Genomic DNA, 20,143 nt, shown 5'->3' on the forward strand with positions numbered 1-20,143 from the left:
TCAGTGTTGCCAAAAAGTTGACACAAAAAGTCGCTAAATGTGTTGTGACATAATTCCAATTTGGGGAAAAAGTCGCTATAAGTTATTCTTGATATTCCTGATATTTCTTCTCTCATATACTGTATATATATATATATATATATATATATATATATATATATATATATATATATATATATATATATATATATATATAGATAGATAGATAGATAGATAGATAGATAGATAGATACTTTTAAAAGAACAGACAAAGTGCATACTTTACTATGAAATGCAAATTGACAGACAAAGCTTTTATGTAATATTTTAGCCAAACTTTTAAGTCCAGTTACACATGTAGATGCCATGACATATATATTATAATGCATGGTGCCAAGTAAACTGTATTTGTGACAAAAGCTTAAGTAGCGAATACGTTTCTGGAAAACTAGCTAATAGTTGTAGCGAGCTACATTTTTTATCGTATAGCTGAAGAGCAGCTACTTTTGAAAAGTAGCTTTCCGATCACTGCTCATATTAAAATAATGTTGACAAATGGTGAATATACTATATACTTGCCTTCTACACTGTAAAAAATGAAGTGTTGAAACAACACAAAATGACTCTCACTTTAGCGTGTTACTTGTTTGTTAATTCAGCACCAAGCACATCGCCTTCCGAGCGTATCCAAAATAACGCGTTACTACCTGGGAGAATTTGCATTAGTATTTATCGTTTAATATGAGCAAAACTTTGCGAAATATATTTGGCAATTATGCCAAGTAACGAATAATGTTCTATGTTTTCTGTAATCGGTCATAATAATATTGTTGTAAACCTATGAATCATCTGACAACAGTTACATAGGTATCTTCTGTTCATGCGAGCTAAGACACAAGAATAACAGATAAAGAAAACAGATGGAAGCACTGCTATCTGTGTAACTGTTTTCAGATGATTCACAGGTTTCCAACAATATTATTGTGACCGATTACAGAAAACATAAAATGTTATTAGTTACTTGCCATAAATGCAAAATATATTTCGCAAAGCTTTTCTCATACCAAACAATAAAAAACCATGCAAATGCTCAGTAACCAGATATGCTCTGAAGGCGATGTGATTGGTGTTGAATTGACACACAAGTAACACGCTAAAGTGGTAGTCATTTTGTGTCGTTTCAACACCTCATTTTTTGCTGTGTACGTGTGTGCCTCTCGGGTCTATTCTAGGCGATCTTGCTTTCCTCGATTTCAACAAGCGATAGAAGGAAATTTATCACCTTTCTCAGTTGGTTTTCTGTATGTTCAGAAAACTCTTAAAGATATGATTTAGAGTACTCGGGTCATAACCAAAGAAGGAGCAAGAAAGCCATGGCCCGACTCACCTGAACCGATGCAAACTACCAAACACTGCATAAATCGATTAATTCTTCACGATAGCTATCCAAAAGCTTTATCGAGTTAGAAATAGTGGTGTCACCCGGCTCGACTCGAGCCCTGAGCCACCGGGTCAACTTGATCTCGGGCTCGGTTTAACTGAGCCAACAGTTTAAGTCGGATCGATTGGAATCAGCCATTGGCTCGGTTCGGCTCGGCATAGGTAAGCCATTCGCTAGAACCGGGTCGGTTGAGATAAGCTACCGACTCGGTTCAGCTCGGCTCAGCTAGGCTCAGGTGAGCCATCGCCTCGAGCTTGCTCGGTTGTGGTGAGCTATCGGTTCTGTTCGGCTCAGCTCAGGTAAGATATTGGCTCGATCCAGCTAGATTGGAATTAAACATCGGCGCGAGCAGGCACGGTTGGATGAGCTATTGGCTCAGCTCACTTCTAAGTTCGACTCGGTGGTGACTGAGCCGGGAGTCGAGCTGCTCTAGTTGTTGACAACACTTATACTTTGAACCAGAAAACACCTATTTGAAAGCAGTAAGAACATATTTCATCTTCACTCGCAAAATACTCATGAGAGATTGCTCGGGTTAAGATGATGGCCAATGTTTTATGAAACTGAGGGCATTCTTGTGAGATAGACTCTAGCAAACGGTGATACTAATGATAGCTATTAAGACGTTTAAGTGAAAAAATGTGAGATCGTCGAGAAAACCTATCTAAAATGGTTCTGATACACCAAGATAACATAGACTCCATAGGTATAACCAGCACCGTAACTTAGATTTTTTCTGGGGGGGGGGGGGGGGAAGGAACTAATACGCGTATTAGGGCCCCAAAGAAAAGTTGTTTTTATAATTCTTGGGCCCCCTCTTTCCATCTTTCTCTTACTCTTTATCGACCCCGGAGCCTGTAGGCCCTCCCGCACGGCAAGGTCTGCGAAACCATTAGTTGCGTCCCTGAGCCCGTTACATACATGACAAATAAAGGGGACAATAATGACAAATCTCAAAGCCATACTAATACATATTATTTCTAGAGCAGCTAATAGTAGATATTTTTTACTGAAATGGGTAATAGACTCGTTTTTGTTTTATTTACATTTTGTGTGCTGTTTTGTTTATGTAATGTAGTGAACCTGTTTGATGCTTCATTTATAACTCCATGTTCGTATCGTATATGGAGTAAAAAAAAAGTTTGTCTTAAAATGGGCCCCCATCGAACGGCGGGAACCTTTCCTAGGGGCACAGATGTCCGATGACCCCCACAAGTTACGGCCCTGAGATAACAACAAAGTGGGAGAAAATAAAATGTCACCAAATTTAGTACCCTAAAACCTTTTTGTATTCCCTACTTAATAATAATAATAATAATAATAATATATTTGATTTTGAGTTTAGGGTCCCTTTCTGCAGCGAGGCTATATGAGAAGTAAACCACACCAAAGACGCGTATAATAATAATATATTTGAGTATAGCGCCCCTTCCGGCAGCGAGGCTATATGAGAAGTTATAGCTTAACTTAAACTCCGAACCACATGAGCTCCCGCCGGGAATCGATCCGGGTCTCCCTCGCTAAAGACGCGTATAATAATAATAATATATGAATTGCGTTCGGCAGGCACGTAGTAAGGATTTCGTGAAGGGGGGGTCCGAGACATGAGATACTGTGGTCATCAAACCAGAGGCTCGATCATTCTAAACTATTTTATTGAAACATATATTGGTTCGTTTAGCCTGGATTTCGTAATGAGGGGGGGGGGGGTAACATGAAATACTGAAGGCCCAGGAGCTCGATCAATCTAATTACTTCACTGGCAAGATATATTGGTTTGTTAGAAGAATAAAATGAGAATATGTTAGTAAGTATTTTAATAAACTATGAAGAAATCTCGAGTAAAATAATAAAAAGACGTATTTAAAAATATTTTACAATATTTACGTCCTTCCTCTCTTTATCCAAATATAAGAATTTTCCTTTTATTATGACCTCAACTATTACAGGGTGTTTCAAAACAATACCAACAACGTTTGGGAGGTGATTCCTGATATCAAGATGAGACGAAAAGTATAGACCAACCTGGGTGCACAAAGGCTTCCTTTCGGAGTTATAGGTTCCCGAAAACATGAAAAACTGAACTTTAAAGGCCCATAGCTCCAAAAGTATGGGACCTATGTGCCCTATGCAAATTTCCATGTTTCAGAATCCTGCGGTACCTCCGCAACAATTTTTATAGAGGTAGTTGGTGACTACTTCAAATTATATGCCCGTAACCATACCTCCTCTATAAAAATGGTTGTGGAAGTAGCTCAGGATTCTGAAACATGCATTTTTGGATAGGGCACATAATAGTTCCTAAATGAAGTCTTGACCCGACTACAATAGGTCCTATAATTGTGAGGCTATGGATCTTTGAAGTTAATTCTTTCATATTTTCGCAGCCTATAAGTTCAAAAGGAAGCATTTGTGCACCCAGATAGGTCTATATTTTTTGTCTTATCTTGGTGTCAGGAATCACCTCCCAAACATTGTCGGTATTGTTTTGAAACACCCTGTATAAAAAGTACATATTCACTATTATAAAAAGTACATTCTAAATAATGTCTTGTAAAATATTTTTCAATATCTGCATTCCTTTCTCTGTTCAATCAAGTGTTAACAGAACTTTATTTCCTCATAAATTTTTGTTTTTATTATTCCGTCAACTACTGTCTGTTCCAAATCACAGGTTAAACGAGGAATAGAAAATTGTTTTTGAAATAGCATATTTGATGCTGCGAAGAAGCGATAACAAAATATTATGATAAAAAAATTGTCCACGCTGTTACACAACGTCACTATGCTTTCGGAAGCTTGAAATCTCCCAGACTAGTAGCAGAAATTCTGAGAATTCCGTAAGTTTTCTAGAAATTTTAAATTCCCTGACTCTGCCAGGATATCTCGCTCATCTCACCACCATATATTGCAAGTAATACAAATCTCCTAATAGGAAAAAGTAACCAAAAGTTCCTGTAGTTTTAGTTTTTATTTTTAACGCTGATCCTTCTTTTTCTCATTTTATTTTGTTTTATCCTTTCTTAATTTTTTTCATTTTTGGTCTCGAAGGGGGGGGTCCGGGCCCCCCGGACCCCCCCTTGGCTACGTGCCTGCGTTCGGGTAGTGATGAAGGAGGTATTAGGGCTGATTGTCATCTGCTGGACACTAGAACTCCGGGTTTATTTTCAGGTTTACGAAAAATCATACGGATTGATGCAAGAAGTAATTTGCACTAAGGAGGGATCACACTTGGATATATAGAAAAGGTTTTACACCTGCACACCTTGTTATTTTTTGATAAATTAGAAAGTTGTCCACCACCTCCATGTAATATATATACTATAATAGTGTACGGCACAAATAAATGGAAAATTACAAAATGAAAAAAGTAAGAGCAACGAGTGTGGTTTGAACCAGGTTCAAAAGTACTGAAGCCGCACAGAAAGCAAGAACTTAGCACTCATGGCTATCGAAATAACTATGAAGTTCCATTCCCATTTTATGGATAAAGAACAAATTTCTTAACAACTTCCCCTCCTTTTTTTAACGAATATTTTGGTCGAAAAGCGTGTGTGCTTTACTTACAACCAAGTTTTCTGTATTTACCAAGTACTATGATGTTTTAAATGCATCATTACATTAAGTTATAAAAAGAGAACGGAATATTTCAAACAGCAAAATGTGAGCTGTGTTTGGAAGTCTCGTTACTTTTTCCTTTGACTTCCCCTACCATTACGTCGACTGCGCTGTTACCAAACGTACAATTTTAAGAGACTTAGAAAAATTCGGGCATGCAATTATATTTTGGAGAAGTGTACTAAAATACTATCCACAGCGGGGGGATTCTAATATTGACTTATTAATATTTGGTTCACAAATGACTGTACAAGAAGCCTTGAATATCTATATAAGCTAAGAATTAACTTGTAAATGCGGGTCTACTTTCATTTGTTTGCTGCTCTACTACACATTTTCTTTCTTATTTTGTAATTCTACAATCACTTTTTTAAATTGAAATTATATAGGTTTGCTTCAGCTTAGTCTTGTAATTTAAAAATATGAATATGAAAATAAAATAAAAATATGAAAATAAAAATGCAGTATATTTCTTTATTGGTAGTGAAATAAAAATCAGAAATCTTATTTAGTGCGAAAAACCTTTTCGTTCACTAGAAACCGTGCCGTGTTGCAGAAGCAGTGCAACGACCAGATCCTTTAACTTCTGAGATAGGGGAAAGGAAACTTAACATAAGCTCCAATTGCCGCGCTGTAGAAATCTGGTCGTTGTATGCTAGCTGCAACGCAATATAAATTAGAGACTTTGTGAGAAATTGTTTTCGTTTTTTAAAACGTGTTAACGGAACGGACAGTCACGGAAGTAAAAACTACGTTATTTAAAGTATATATGGGAGTATTAGAAAGTATTTTTTCTGTTCTCTACTACTACTACTACTACTACTACTACTACTACTACTACTACTACTACTGCGTGGTAAATCTGACACACTTCCCGTTTCTTTGAACTTCTCGTACCACCTCTTGATACTTGTTTCTGCTGTGGTTTTCCCATACATTGTTTGGAACTTTCTCCGCACTGAAACGCAAGATTTTAATTCCGCAAACCACAAAACACATTATGCCTTTTCTTTAATGGACGCCATCTTATGTCACGTGATTACCAGCGCAAACGTCATCGAGACTTGTATCCAGCATCGAGCATTGTGGCCACAGCAAAATCTTAAACTTCCCTTCTTCCAACCCCAAAAATTTATACATTTAAACGTAAACGTAACGGTAACGAAGTTTTAATTTCCTGCAGGACTTTATGGACTCCCTGTATATTATATAACATCTAAAATATTGTATTCAGAAGAATCATTGTATTACCTTCGTTCTTCCACATCTATGAAATCATGCTATAAATATCTTACCTGTTCAATGAATTTACTGTTTATAATCATAGGTTTACGATCCCGGCTGCCAGCAAACACTTCATCCAATAGCTTAAGTAGAACAGCTTGATCGTTAGAATTATCCACACAATAAGCAAAGATAAGCGACCCCATCACTGTTTCAACTGCCAAAGCCCATTTGCTATCTTTAAGTTTCACAAATGCACCTAAACAATAGACAAATATAAATTACTGTTGTCATTAAAATGAATAATACATTAACAATTTTGGGATAGATAGTTTGCATGACATTATCACCTATTTCTACAAATTATATTTTTTATTATCATTCGCATTGTTGTGTGTCTCTCTCTGTGAGTGAAAGCATTGCTCTGAAATTTAACTACAAGGTCTATCAGAGTGTAACGAGTGAGAACCGTAGCAAAGAATAGTTGGGTTTTCCTTACGATGAATCATCAAAATGTAATCAAACATGCCTATAAACAAACATGTATATACTGTATAATATTAGTTTTCATCGCGCTGGAACAGTATTATGTTAAATGCTTTTGTATAGTGTGTATTCAAAATTACTGCATTCTTTTTTTGGTTTGAGAAGATGAATAAACATGAATATATCATATATTTCGAAACAGTCACAACATGGTACCTTAATTAAGGGATGTCACATCTGAATCAAACACGTGAATATATAAATTCTAGTAATAGACATAATTAATCCTCTATAAAATTATGTAGTAATGTTGTAGCACTAATATGTGGGACTGTCTGGGTTATAGGTTCTGAGAAGCGAGACTTAGACCCGGATAGTCCGGACAGAAATTGTAACCAGTAACGACGCTAGAAGGAGGCAAGTGGGGCGGATATCCCCTGATGGCAACATCCGCCAGTCGACTGTCCTTCAGATGTGTATTGTAGTGTAGGTTAAATAATATAAAACTATTATTTTGGGTATTCAAAAAATAGCTCCCGCTCCCCAAAATGCCTCCGCCCCTCCACTTGCTCTCTAAGAAATTAAAGCTGGTGTAGTTACTAATTATGAACCGTTCCATCACTGGTAGAAAGGAAGTAATTTTAAGATTGAAGAACAAGACCTAACCTCGTTGACTGAAGTTTCTGTTTGACGAACACCATTGAATGATATATAGCAAATGGAATATAAGTTGATAATAATAAAAAAATCGCCCTTCATTTTTTCTTTAAAAAAATCCGTCCATGGCTGGCCTTTAAGTGCAATTCAAACGGTATTTGGGTAAACATACCAGTTATTGGCACTTTAAGAGGAATTTTTTAGAATAAAAGTAAATATGCTTATTGTATCGCGACAATTTTTGGGTTGTCATTTTATAAACTTTTAGACCTTTTCTGAAGTGAAAACTAGTGAGACATAGCGAAACGGAAAGACTTTATTATATATTTTTTTTATTTAGAACCTCAAAATGTCTAGTTGTTCGCACACACTGACCAATTATTGTCACCTGATGCCCAGTTATTGGTACCTCACCTTTACATAGTAGACCTAGGCTTACTTATTCTAAAACGTTTACAGTTATTGCAAGCATTAATTCATCAAACTATCATTAAGTAGTATACAATACGAATATATTGTAATTATAAAATTATTAAAATAAAAATTGAAAATATACCCAATGAAAATTATGAAAAAGACAGAAAAATAAAACTGAGAAATGTTGGAGCTACAATGTCTTAATCTATAGTTATGGATAAAAATTACAAATTTTGCTGTTCTTCCGTGATTTTAGACCACTTCGGACCTCAAGACAGACAGACAGACACACAGACACACACACACACATATACATATATATACAAACAAAAGGTGTCTATATTATCGTTACTTTTTAGTGATAAGAAAAAAAGGTTTGCATGCATAAGATCTGGGCCTACAGTCTATACATGTTCATACAAATCATTTCAATTCTTAAGGCTACATCATGCTACACAACACAAAATAGCAGACCACTGCGCTGAATGATACCCTCATAGCGCACTCTTTCATGCTTAAATTAGAATGAAGGTTTTCAGACGATAATCTATTTACAGTCGTGCATTAACAAGAGCAAGGAATTCATTATCTAATAAGCCTTCATCATCATCACAAATTTGATAACACAAGTGGCACAAAAATAAATCGTTATCGGAGTCATCAGTAACGTTTTCTAAATGGTTGTTTGGCACACACGATAGACGAAGTTTCTTTTGACACGATGAACATGTTAGTCCTTGCACTACTGGACGGGTAGTTCGTTATGTCGGAGCAGAAGTTGTTCTTCCTCTAACGATGGGTTTGTCGTGCTAGACTTCCTATTTTCAGCTGCTAGAGAAATGATTGGCTGGATTACGGGCACCTGTGCGGTGTTTGTAGATCGCGGAACAACTTTTGATCTAGATCGAACTTCTCTCTCCTTGCGTCGTTTCTCCTTCTTACTTTCTTCTTCTAGCTTCAGTCTTTTTATTTCTTCATGAACATCGTTCCATTTCTTTGATGTAAGAACAAATGGAATGCGCTCAATTTTTCTCTTTCCCTTTCGCTTTGGTGTTTCCGGCCACATCAAAATATTTTCTAATACCTGTAGAATTTCATTGGTAGTTTTTACTTCTTTGCACAGTTGCAATACATTTCCTGAAGAGTTGATCGGATTAGCTGAAGGAAAACTGTGCTGCAGAGACGGCTATACTGATAGCAGATGCTTCAAAATCTTCTCTTGTTTTCATAGATGTTTCGTTGTGAGAGCTTTCTTCGGGCATTCTGATGCTACTCTCAGGTTGCGCATACTCTACTTTGTGATAAGCTTTCCACAATTGATACAGAATTTGAAATTCATCACTATATTTTGCAGGGTAATCTGAAGTCTCAAAACGCTATAACATTTCCTCACTAACAATTTGACAGAATTTCCAATATTCTAAGGGCTGTGGATTCCTACTTTCTGTTCCGGTGAACTCCGGTGCTTGGTTATCTTGACGAAGTTTCATTTTCCCTACGCGAGAAATCAATGCATCAGGATTCCATGGATACAAACCTGTAGCTCTGAAACCGTTTTTTTAGTTTTTGAAAGATCAATATTTTCTAAAAGAATGTGAAGAATCGGATCAAATTCTTCTTTCGTGATTGCCTGATTTGGGTTCGATCTTCGCCCTTCAAAACTGCTTCTTTCCATCCAGCTTTTATAGGCCTGAAAGCTGAAACAACCGAAAACAATCTGAAGTTCCTTGGATAGCCTTGAAAGTTGATATGTCAAGTGAGTCTTATGACCATCGATAAACAGTATAACTGGAAAAGTAATTCGTTTCAGAACTAAAAACGGATGAAAAACATTTGCAATAAATTCGAAGAAGACTTCTGATTTCATTCAGCGGTTGTCACTTCTGCCTATTCCCCATTCTTTAGTAACTTTTCGAGATAGTTCCGAAGGAATTCTTTGTAATGGGTAGATGATCATAGGTGGACACACTGTGCCATCTGCAGAAAAGGTGCACATTACAGTAAGACTAGTCTTAGCGTTTGTGGTTTGCACTTTGTGAACATTCTTTATACCTCTTGAAGCTAAAACAGTATTCTTTTGGGGACAGAGGATGAAGTTCGTTTCGTCTCTATTGCATATTCGTTTAGGATCATTAAGTACTTCAAATAATCCCTCTTCTTTAAGTAAATCTTCCACTGACTTGAACCACCCTCGGATGTCATCTTCTGATACACAAGCACTAGCAGCAGTAACGTCTTCCGGCGTTCTGTTAGTCAACTCAGGATGCCGCTTTCTGAAAGATCTATACCATTTATCACCAGGTAGGTTATCTTTAAATGGCGTTTCCTTTGATTGAGATTTAAGAACTCCTGGACACTAGCTTGCAGTATTTTCTTCTTGGGAAACTTTTCCTGACACATTCGCAAGCCCAGCGGACTGTAATTTCTTCTTCTTCAACAGTCAAAATTGGAAGAGGTCCTCGAGATGATTTAGTGAATTTTTACTCCGACAAAACTGAATGGTCGAACGTGGAACGCCATACTTTCTGGCTGCAGTTTTCACTCCCATTCCACCTTCAACATCTCACAAAGCCTTCTGAAGCTGTTCTTGTGTGTATGGAGGTGCCATAGCCAAATTTTCAGTTCCACAATTGAATCTGCAATAAAAATGGACCGAACAAAATAACATAGAATAAGGAATCGGATTAATACACTTGATAAAAGCATGCACAAAATAGGGTTATTTTAATATGCGTACTAGCAGTAATAGTACTAGAAGTAGATGTAATGGTACTAATAGTAGCAATTGTGGCCTTACTTGCTATAGAAATAGCGGTAATAATAGTAGGTATAGTAATACTAGCAGTAGTAGTAGTGCTGGAGACGAAAGTGGAACTATTAAAATTCGATTGGGCGATGGAGAGAGGATTTCTAAGTAGAGCCTACATGTATCACAGGAAAATTAAGGAATTAAGCAGGCGTAAGCAGTCGAATAAGCAGCCGACTATACAAAGTATAGAGAAGCGACAGAAGCATTATGTGATCCCAGGTTACCACTGTTCCTCAAAGAAAACACAGTAATACAACCAGCCAGCCATTTTGTGTGATCCAGAAAATTCAGTGGTAAACGACGAAGAAAAAGAGAAGAGAAGAAATTGCGCGTTGCGGAAATGAAGGCATTGGACTTCTGGAGTAACGAGGAAAGACTGAGCTACAAGAATGTCAGTGCTTAAAATGTTTGTCTATGTTTATCCAATGTTACAACTGTCCTTTCCACCCGTGCAACTACAGAAATTTTCGTCATTCAGTGTCACTGACCCTTTTAAATTACAGTTTGTGAACATGAGACACTTAATAAAGATAAATTCTACACTGTCCCTGGAAACACCTTCTTGGCAACATAAATATTTTAGCCTATATTCCACGAAATCTTGCCCTACCCTTCTTCCTTCTTACATTATCGAATAACGGCTTTTAAAATATCCAAAATAAAGCTACACGTAAAAATTCTAACACTGACTTTAAACTTCTACTGGTCTACTAAGACAACAAAGATCAATAGTTAAAATAGGTATAAGTGCACCGAAAGTTTGTACCAATAATTGGCACTCTGAATGCCGTTACTTGGCACTGGTGCCAACAACTGGTAGAAATAAAGCTATCAAGTTAAGAGCGCTAGCATCGTAATTCATATGCGTTAAATAGAACAATGGTAATGTTAAAACATGAAAAATATATTTATACAAAAATGCCAGTTATTGGCCCCTGTGCCAAGTAAATGGACATCAAATATATTAGCAATACCAATTATTGGCACCCCCTGAAAACATGAAACGATTTGACCATTGTTGGCAATAAGAAGAAATTGACTTCTTTAAATGTATGACTATCCGTTAAAGGACAATCATGTATAATATTTTTTTTACAACAGTAAATAACAACAGAATAATGAAAGTGCATTTCTTAACCTACCTGCTTAGAATTGGGCAGAAATGTAGAAAATCAAAAAAGCTTTCCAAATACACGCAATTATTTCAAAACAAATGTCCAGCGAAATTGACGCCACTTGCAAATAACAACAACTGAAGACCATGCTAAAGGGAGGGAACCACACCAATGTTGCCAGTTTAGTATTTATCTTAATTTTTGATACTATTCTTTGAAATGCCAAATAACTGGGCAGTGCCAATTACAGGAAAGCTTACCCTACTATGTTTTTATTGTGTTCATTAAATTGATTTAGAAACTTGAATGTGCATAACTTGGAACCCAAAGACTACACAACATATTTCAAACGCTATTAAAACATACCATGCGCAATTTGATCCCGATTGAATAAGTTCAGTGTACGGGTTCTTGTTCTCGAATATATGACGCACAATTTGATAGCCCACAACTCTGGAATCGAAAGCCTGTACAACAAAATACACGATCATTTAAGAAAAAACTCACGCATTTAATTTGTTTATAGAATTTCTAACTGAAGTCCGATTTTTATACTGTTTCTGGTAAATGATGGAGGAAGAGTGAGAAATTTATGGATCTACGTTCGTTGGTTTAAATTTACCCCGGGTAATACACTCAACATCTCAAGAAAGACCGCAGATATCCATCAGTATACCTTACAGTTGGATAAAATCAGGCTACAGAACTGAAGGCACGGACGCTAATCATTGGGCTAAGCGGGAGCTTGCTGCAACAATAATATCAACCATCATCAACAGTATTTAATTATTATAAAGCACATCCTAGAACATTAATTTCGATTTTATTATCAGAAATGTGCAGTACCGATGAGACAGACACACATAAAACGCAATAATTTAGGCAAGTGAAATAAAGGGTACGGGCCACTACACTACAGTTTCTCTCTGCACTTCTTAAACTAAATCATGTTATGCAGCAGTTATTACAGAAACATTTATGTATCAAATTCGAAGAAAAGTATGTTTTCGGAAAATTTTGTTGGAAAAAACTCAGACTCAAAAGGAAACTATCTTTTTTACGCCTCTTAATGAAATATTTGTTTATGAGATATCAATAAAACCATATGAACGATACTTGAGGAAATTGTGAATACATGTACAGTGGGCCACATAAATTCTTGAGGTACAAAATCCGTGAGATAGGCAACCCAGCTAACGCCTGTTCCAAGATTAATGACGCCTGCTAGTAGCTAGAACAGCAGCATGAAGTTGCCCCAACTGTTGAAAGCACAAATCGGAAAGCTGCTTGTTGTGTAGGAGTAGGGCGAAATACTGGCTGTCTAAATGACAAAAGGGAGTCTTTGAATACTTGTACTCACAGTATTTCTTTCTTTTATGATACAAATGTAAAATTATACATAGGCACTTGAAAAAATATACAGATACCACAGGCGCCGATGAGTAAATAACAGTCGGGGGACTTAGTTAATGTTATAATTAACTCAAATGAGGGATTATAAAAAAGAGTTAACTTACTTCAAATGACTATACATATCCGCGTATCAAATAATATACGGATGGATTATACAGTTTATGTAGTAGGGTATTTTTTAAAAATAACTCAAAGCTTTCCGCTGAGTTTTGAAATTATTAACAGTAGTCCTACCTGCAAATCAATTAAAATTATGGGTGGATCATTTGGGAGGAAGAACCCAACCCCCAATGAAAATTTTGGGGGTCTAATAGGGCGTGAGCTTCTAGGTTCCGGTACCGCTGATTGATACGTAATACTATTCGAAAGAAGAAATTGTTGATTTTATTATTCGTTAAATAATTTTTGAAAATGTCAACTATTGGTAATTTATTTGTAAATATTAAAAATGCAAAATTCGATAACACTCAAACGAGTTGGAGAACTTGTCCGTATTAACGTATTTCCCGTTAGGTTGCAGATATAACTGAGGGTTCCTGGTTTGTATAATATTTGTGAAAATGTACACATTGAGACACAAAGAGAAAAGGGTAGAATATAGTGTGAATAAACAATAACTTAAGAATGCATGAAATTGACGAAAAATATCAAATATAGAACCATTAACAAAATTTACTCTGTAACTGGTTTTCTCCATTCATTTTTCTTCCTTTATTTTCAGGATTACATCATCACTAAATTTCTCTACTGGAGATTATTTTTCATTTTGCAGTATCCAACTGGAGCTCAGCCTTGTAAATGAAACGTTTTAAAAATCGTGTAAAAATCGACGATAATTGAATCCGGACTGTCGGATTAGGAAATCACAACGCTAGCCACTCATCTAAAGTGTTATTTATTTTGGTTTGTCTAAATAAAGAGCCTTTTCAGTTCGTTCAAAACAGTTGCTTGTTAATAGTCAAATTGATTGGCAAAAAAACAGGAATACATAATTAAGGACTCGGAGCGTATTCACCAAAGTAGTAACATTACAATTTTTTAAAAAACAAAATACGAAACTCCTTTATTTTGAATAAATCCGGCACGTTTATTATACTCGTACAGAAAAAAGGAAGAGACGTGACCAGTAACAGAACCAGAGACCCCTGGAACAACAACCGACCACTCTACCACTTTTTTTAAAAAAAGATCAACCGATCTTACCTCAGTTTTCTGAGTTTTCTCGTAGAGAAAGCCTCTTTGACCTTTACCATATACGACAGTGACACGAACACACAGATATCTAGGACAGTTAAAATTCCGACCTTGCTCTCCAGAGGGATAGAGGGATTCAAATCCCCAGTGGATTGCGCTATTGCCACCGGTTTACTGACCTAATTTTCAACTGAAGTACTAAGTATTCAAAACGATACACACAGAAGATCATATTGCTTCTCTGGAAAGAATCTAAACATTCATTGCCTTTCGGTTTGGAAAAGGGCTTTAGATAAACATGAAAATCAACAAAATGCCGATGCAAGATTACAAAAAAAGGAGTGATATCCCATTAAAAACAGTGGATCAGTCAAAACGCTAGCCAAGCGACCGGCACGAAAAGTACTGAAATCAAATAATTCGGGCAAGTGCTTTTGTTCTTTTGTGAAGTGAAGTCATAAACACTTGGCAAACCAGAGATGGGGTAGTAGAATTCTGTGAAAGAAAACGTGGTCCGTTGCCATAGAAACCGCCGTTTCCAGGGCAACAGATCTTGTCACGGTTAGCCAATTGTAAGAAAACGGTAAAAATAAAAGTAGTAGTAAACAAAGAAGAGCAATGTAGAGGAGTCGCTAAAATTAATTCTCTTTTAACGAGGGCGATTACTAAACAACACCTACTAATTGAAATCATGATTATTTTCCAATAAAGTAAATTTCAATAAACTTTCTTGTTATTGTTCGTCCCTCAATGCATACTCATCTCATTGTTAATTATCCCATATCGGACTCCCGAAGAAATCTCATCGAAACAACTTATTGACCGTGCCAATAGCGACTACTCTCAGTCATGACTCCGTTTTCTTTCATTCAGAAATAGAAAAGAAAGAGAAGAAAGTAGAAGGGTAAGAGAAGGAGGTAGGAAAAGGGGAGGAAAAGAAAGGAAAAGAAACAAATAGAGTATTTTATTAAGAAATAGATTACTGGATAATTCTGGGAATATAGCGAGAAGTCGAGAAAGTTGTTGAAAGATGAATCATTTTAAATGTTATTAACGATTAATCAATTTTAGAATGCTTCAAAATAGACACATGTTCCCTCATACCACCCAGACCTAGCTCCAGGCACTACGTTCGTGGGGTTGCCCAGATCTAGACCAGGAAATGAGAAAATCGAAATAATTTTTTTTGTAATGTTATTCCAACTGGTAAATGATAACCATTCAGCATCTGAACTCTGTTCTCTAGGATCGACCACACATATGAATTAGCCAAGAAAGAAGAAAAAAAATCAAACTTATAAACTCAATATAAATTTATGTATCGTATCAATAAGAGTTTCAACTTCCTGGAAGAAAGATGTCGTATTTAGGCTCATCCTGCTATTTTCGTTTCACTCCTAGAGCCGATTTAAGCCGTTAGTAGCGGTCCTTCATGACCTAGGTTATTTACCTTAACACATATATTAAAACGTGACACATATATTATAGATGTTAATATAACAAATGATATAACTAAAATTACTTAAATTAAATCTATCATGCGTTCACTCGCTCACTCACTCAGAACAGTGTATGTATGTTTAAAGGAAACCAACTAGCTACAAAGATACAAATAATTTATTACATCCATAGTGAAAAGAAAAGACAAAACAAATAATTATAAAGAAAACATTAAAAGCACAAGTTCTTGGTTATATATCAATAGAATACATAGGGTTATACTTTAGTAAATCTTTATACATTTGATCATATTGACAAATGGAAAGAAAAAAAAAATAATTGCATATATTATATCTTAGGCATGCTAAAGCAAAATTATGATTTGCGACATACGCAAAGGAGACACTTATTTCACTTAAAAAAATATGGACAAAGAGGAAAGAAAAGAAAAAAAAACTTTTAGGTGTACTAGAACTTATGAGTCTCTACCTCACATTGAGAAATAAAATATTAATAATTCTGAGCGTTCAAATCACAAATCACGCACTACTCGTAGTGTCCAAAAACATTTCGCTCCATTTAACTTAGTTTGTGTTTATATATATATATATATATATACCTATATATATATCTATTGGTTTATAAAACCATTCATCAACTATATTTAGTTTGTAACTCTTAGCAGTTTATATCTACACTCGCACACTGTGACGTTTATACCCATCTAGGGATTTTGAAAAATCACTTTCCGCCAGAGGATGTTTCTCCTCTTAGTCAGTCGATTTCCAAACTTATTAATTGGATAAAATTCAAGTTACTTGTTTAACACTGGGACACGTCATGAAACCTTTTCTTAGGATCACTTTTGTATATATGTATACATGGTTCGGATTTAAAACGATCTTCCACAGGTGTAAGGAGTATAATTGATTTAAATCAAGGATAAAAAAACACTGGTCAAGTCACAGGATACATATGCAGGTGAGAAGGATTAAAGGTACACTTTCCACAATGGTTTTAGGTTGGTAGCTCAGGAATAATATTCATTATGATGTGGGTTACGTTTAGACCTGCCGTTACTTCTTAATACATGCCATTAAATAATTACATAGGTTATCATTTACATCTATTCAGAAGAAAAGAAAAATTACTTGAGGTCACGGCGGTGTTCTTGACAAAATCTATATTCTTATATTCGTCGGAAAACTTACTGGTAAACTATAGCAACCAATACACGTTTGGGGGGACAGACACGAGTGCTCTTACATATATCCATATAATACATTTAATATCATACTTTTACTTTAAAATCATATTCACATACTAAGTACATGTACATTTCGACGTATTCATTTATCTCTCTCTATATATATTTATATTTAATAATCGCGCACACATTTTAAGTAATAACCCCAACAATAATTTTAGAAAAGGTTGCAAACATTGTACAAGAAAACAAATGACTTCCGACATTACATATGGAAAAGAATTGATTTTTACCTGATACCGCGCATCTATAAATTTTAACTTTCATATATTCAATTAGTGCTTAAATAATTTAAAAAAAAACTTTGTGAGGCAGGCACGTAACACAGAACATTCCTAAAGATATAACTAGATAACCTAAAATACAATTTCTGGGCCCAGGTTAACTACAAGATAAACGAAAACCAAAACAGAAAGGAAAGTGACCAATGGATTAAAAAAAACTTAAAGGGACGACGGTGAAAGAACGTAATTGAAGAGTCGTCAAATATGAAGTCGTTATTCATTTCGGCGATAGGTCAAAATGTGATGGAGGACCCAATCATTATCTACTTTATCCATGAATCGTGTCTTGCAACGTCTCAGCTGGTAATTTCAGATCAGAGTTGTACGTTAAATAAATCGTAAGTGACAAGTTCAAAATCGGGGGGGGGAAGGTTGAAATTAAAAAAAAAACTCTAGAGAAGAAGTAGAAGAAGTATAGGTAAAAAGAGAAGAGACAGACCACTACAACTACGAAAGATAAGGGGTCGAATTTACGTATACAACATACTATAACCAAATATTCTCTTTTATGCCAAAAAGGGTTCGGCTTACCAAATAAATAGCCGATAAAAGATCTCTGCGAAGATGAGACAAGTCTGTGTCCCCGATGGGATTTTCGGAAAGACAAAGGCTTTAGGGAAATCCCACCACTCACCGTATCCGGTCAACACCCTTGCAGATCCCGGAATCCTCCGGAAGGTTGGAGTAGAGTCTTAATTTGGAATTTCAGAAAAAAAATCATCCGACCTCTCCGAAAACTGAGAAAGGATCTAGAGGAAAGTACGAAAATTAGACCGAAGGCAATAAAATAAGAGAGACCCTAATTATGGATTTGCCAAAAATAAAAAAAATAAATAAACTGGATTTTGGATCGGTGATTTCTATTGCCAAACTTCACCGATAGCTCCCCTTCGCAGAATGCGCTAAATTCTGAGGCATCGATTAATTTCCATCACTATCTAGTTTGGAAACTGAGAAAAGAAGACGAAAATATTCAAGGGGGGAGGGGTCGATGGCCGGGTACGGTAAAATAAATTTCAATAACTAATTGTTTTGATTCTGTAACCCTGTCAGAGCTGTCGCCTCCTTGAACATTGTAAGCTAGCCCGAGTAGGTAACGTAAAGAAAAAAAATCTCACGGAGCAGGATATTCTATTTTAAAACCGACCAGAAAATATAATTCACTATAGCCCCAAGTTCTACAGCTACTATTGTCTTTTGCAGAATTGATTATTAAATATGTCCAGTCAGCGATTATATGATGCTACCCATGCTATCAGATGATATTATTATGGTTGATCATTACTATAACACATCAAACTACAAAGTATTACCATAGTCCGACTATATATCGCCCTCCGGTCCGCGTGATATTCCGGTGCAGGGGTCAGAATCTGAGATGCTTGTAGCTATACGTATCTATTCAATATATATATATATATATATATATATATATATATATATATATATATATATATATATATATATATATCAACACGTGGCAAAGTGTTCACTGGGCTACTCTATATTAGACTATATGGGTGTCCTATCTTCTATATTCATCTACTACAATATTCATATACTTCATATTCATATTCATATTAATATTCATATAATATTCATATCATCATCTTTTTCATTTACTACGACGCTATATTCTACAAACACCCTGTCTCCTCTATCTACGCCCAGCCTATATACACATTTCATCATAATACTTTAAAATCTATAGTCACTACAAACATTTCCCATTCCGATCACTGCACGACAACCTCACTCGAACTCAAGACTCTTTCACCACACACACAATACTATGTAATACCTGGTAGCTTTATTAAGAATGAAAAAAATCATACGTATGTTCACCGAAAAATAGAATTATCTTCGATAATATTTAATGTTTATGAAATTCTGACAACAATGAAATTATTCTGCAGCCACAAAAAAAGAAATGAACATTTAATATAATTTCAAAGCGAAGAACTAGCATCATATCGCCCGACTTCTGTTAAGAAATTACGTTTTGTTTATTTACTTAAATATTTCGATTTCTAGACTAAGCAGAATGTTGTAATTTTCAGAATATATTAATTTTGGGTCACTTAACCTAACTGTACATCCATATGGGCTGGGAATTATACCTTCTAGGTTTTATTTCGAAAAGAAAGGTCAATTCCATGGAAACTAAATCACTAAGAACATCGACATAAGAATGACGGTTAGTACTGACTTTTGACACTAGGGGCTAGCGACGATATGATCAACCCTTGAACCACTGAATGTGACCTTGTACACGGAATTATTGTACTATATTACGTTCACTTTCAAATATTGTTTATAAGTTCATTTAATGACGGAATAATAAAAAAAAATATCGCATAGTAAATACTACACTGTTCATATTTAATTATCTCACACACTCTTTCATCACTTAACTACCACAATTACTACTACTAGAAAATGTTTACTACATTACGAACACATACATGCCACATCCATACTACACACTACATTAATACATGTTATACTAATAAATATACACAGACAACATTCAGATTTTACCATTTTTTTAAATCGGCTCTATGAAAGGTAACGAAAGGAACGGAAACAGAGCCAGTTGGCCCTTGTATTCACTAAATCACATTCTTAACTCAACCTGTTTAATCAATGCCCCCGAGGGGACATATCAAAGTGTTGACTAACAATAGGACCCCTGCCCTGAAGGGGCAGGAACCCGGAACAAACTACATGTTCAACTCATCCCGCTGGAAGCCGTACCCCCAATTTGGGAGTAGACGGGAGCCCTCTTGAAACTTTACA

General features: G+C 35.7%; 1 protein-coding gene across 1 annotated transcript in view; it reads right to left on the bottom strand.

Moving 5' to 3' along the window:
- Positions 1-20,143, bottom strand: part of LOC145673382 (structural maintenance of chromosomes protein 6-like) — a 260,927-nt gene that overhangs the window by 131,608 nt on the left and 109,176 nt on the right. Inside the window, exon 14 of the mRNA XM_081743030.1 lies at positions 6,334-6,521. Within this exon, the coding sequence (XP_081599156.1) occupies positions 6,334-6,521 (188 nt within the window). The remainder of the gene's footprint in view (positions 1-6,333; positions 6,522-20,143) is intronic.

The sequence above is a fragment of the Thermobia domestica genome, chromosome 16 (assembly GCF_964235325.1).
Source record: "Thermobia domestica chromosome 16, izTheDome1.hap1.1, whole genome shotgun sequence".
Taxonomy (NCBI): domain Eukaryota; kingdom Metazoa; phylum Arthropoda; class Insecta; order Zygentoma; family Lepismatidae; genus Thermobia; species Thermobia domestica.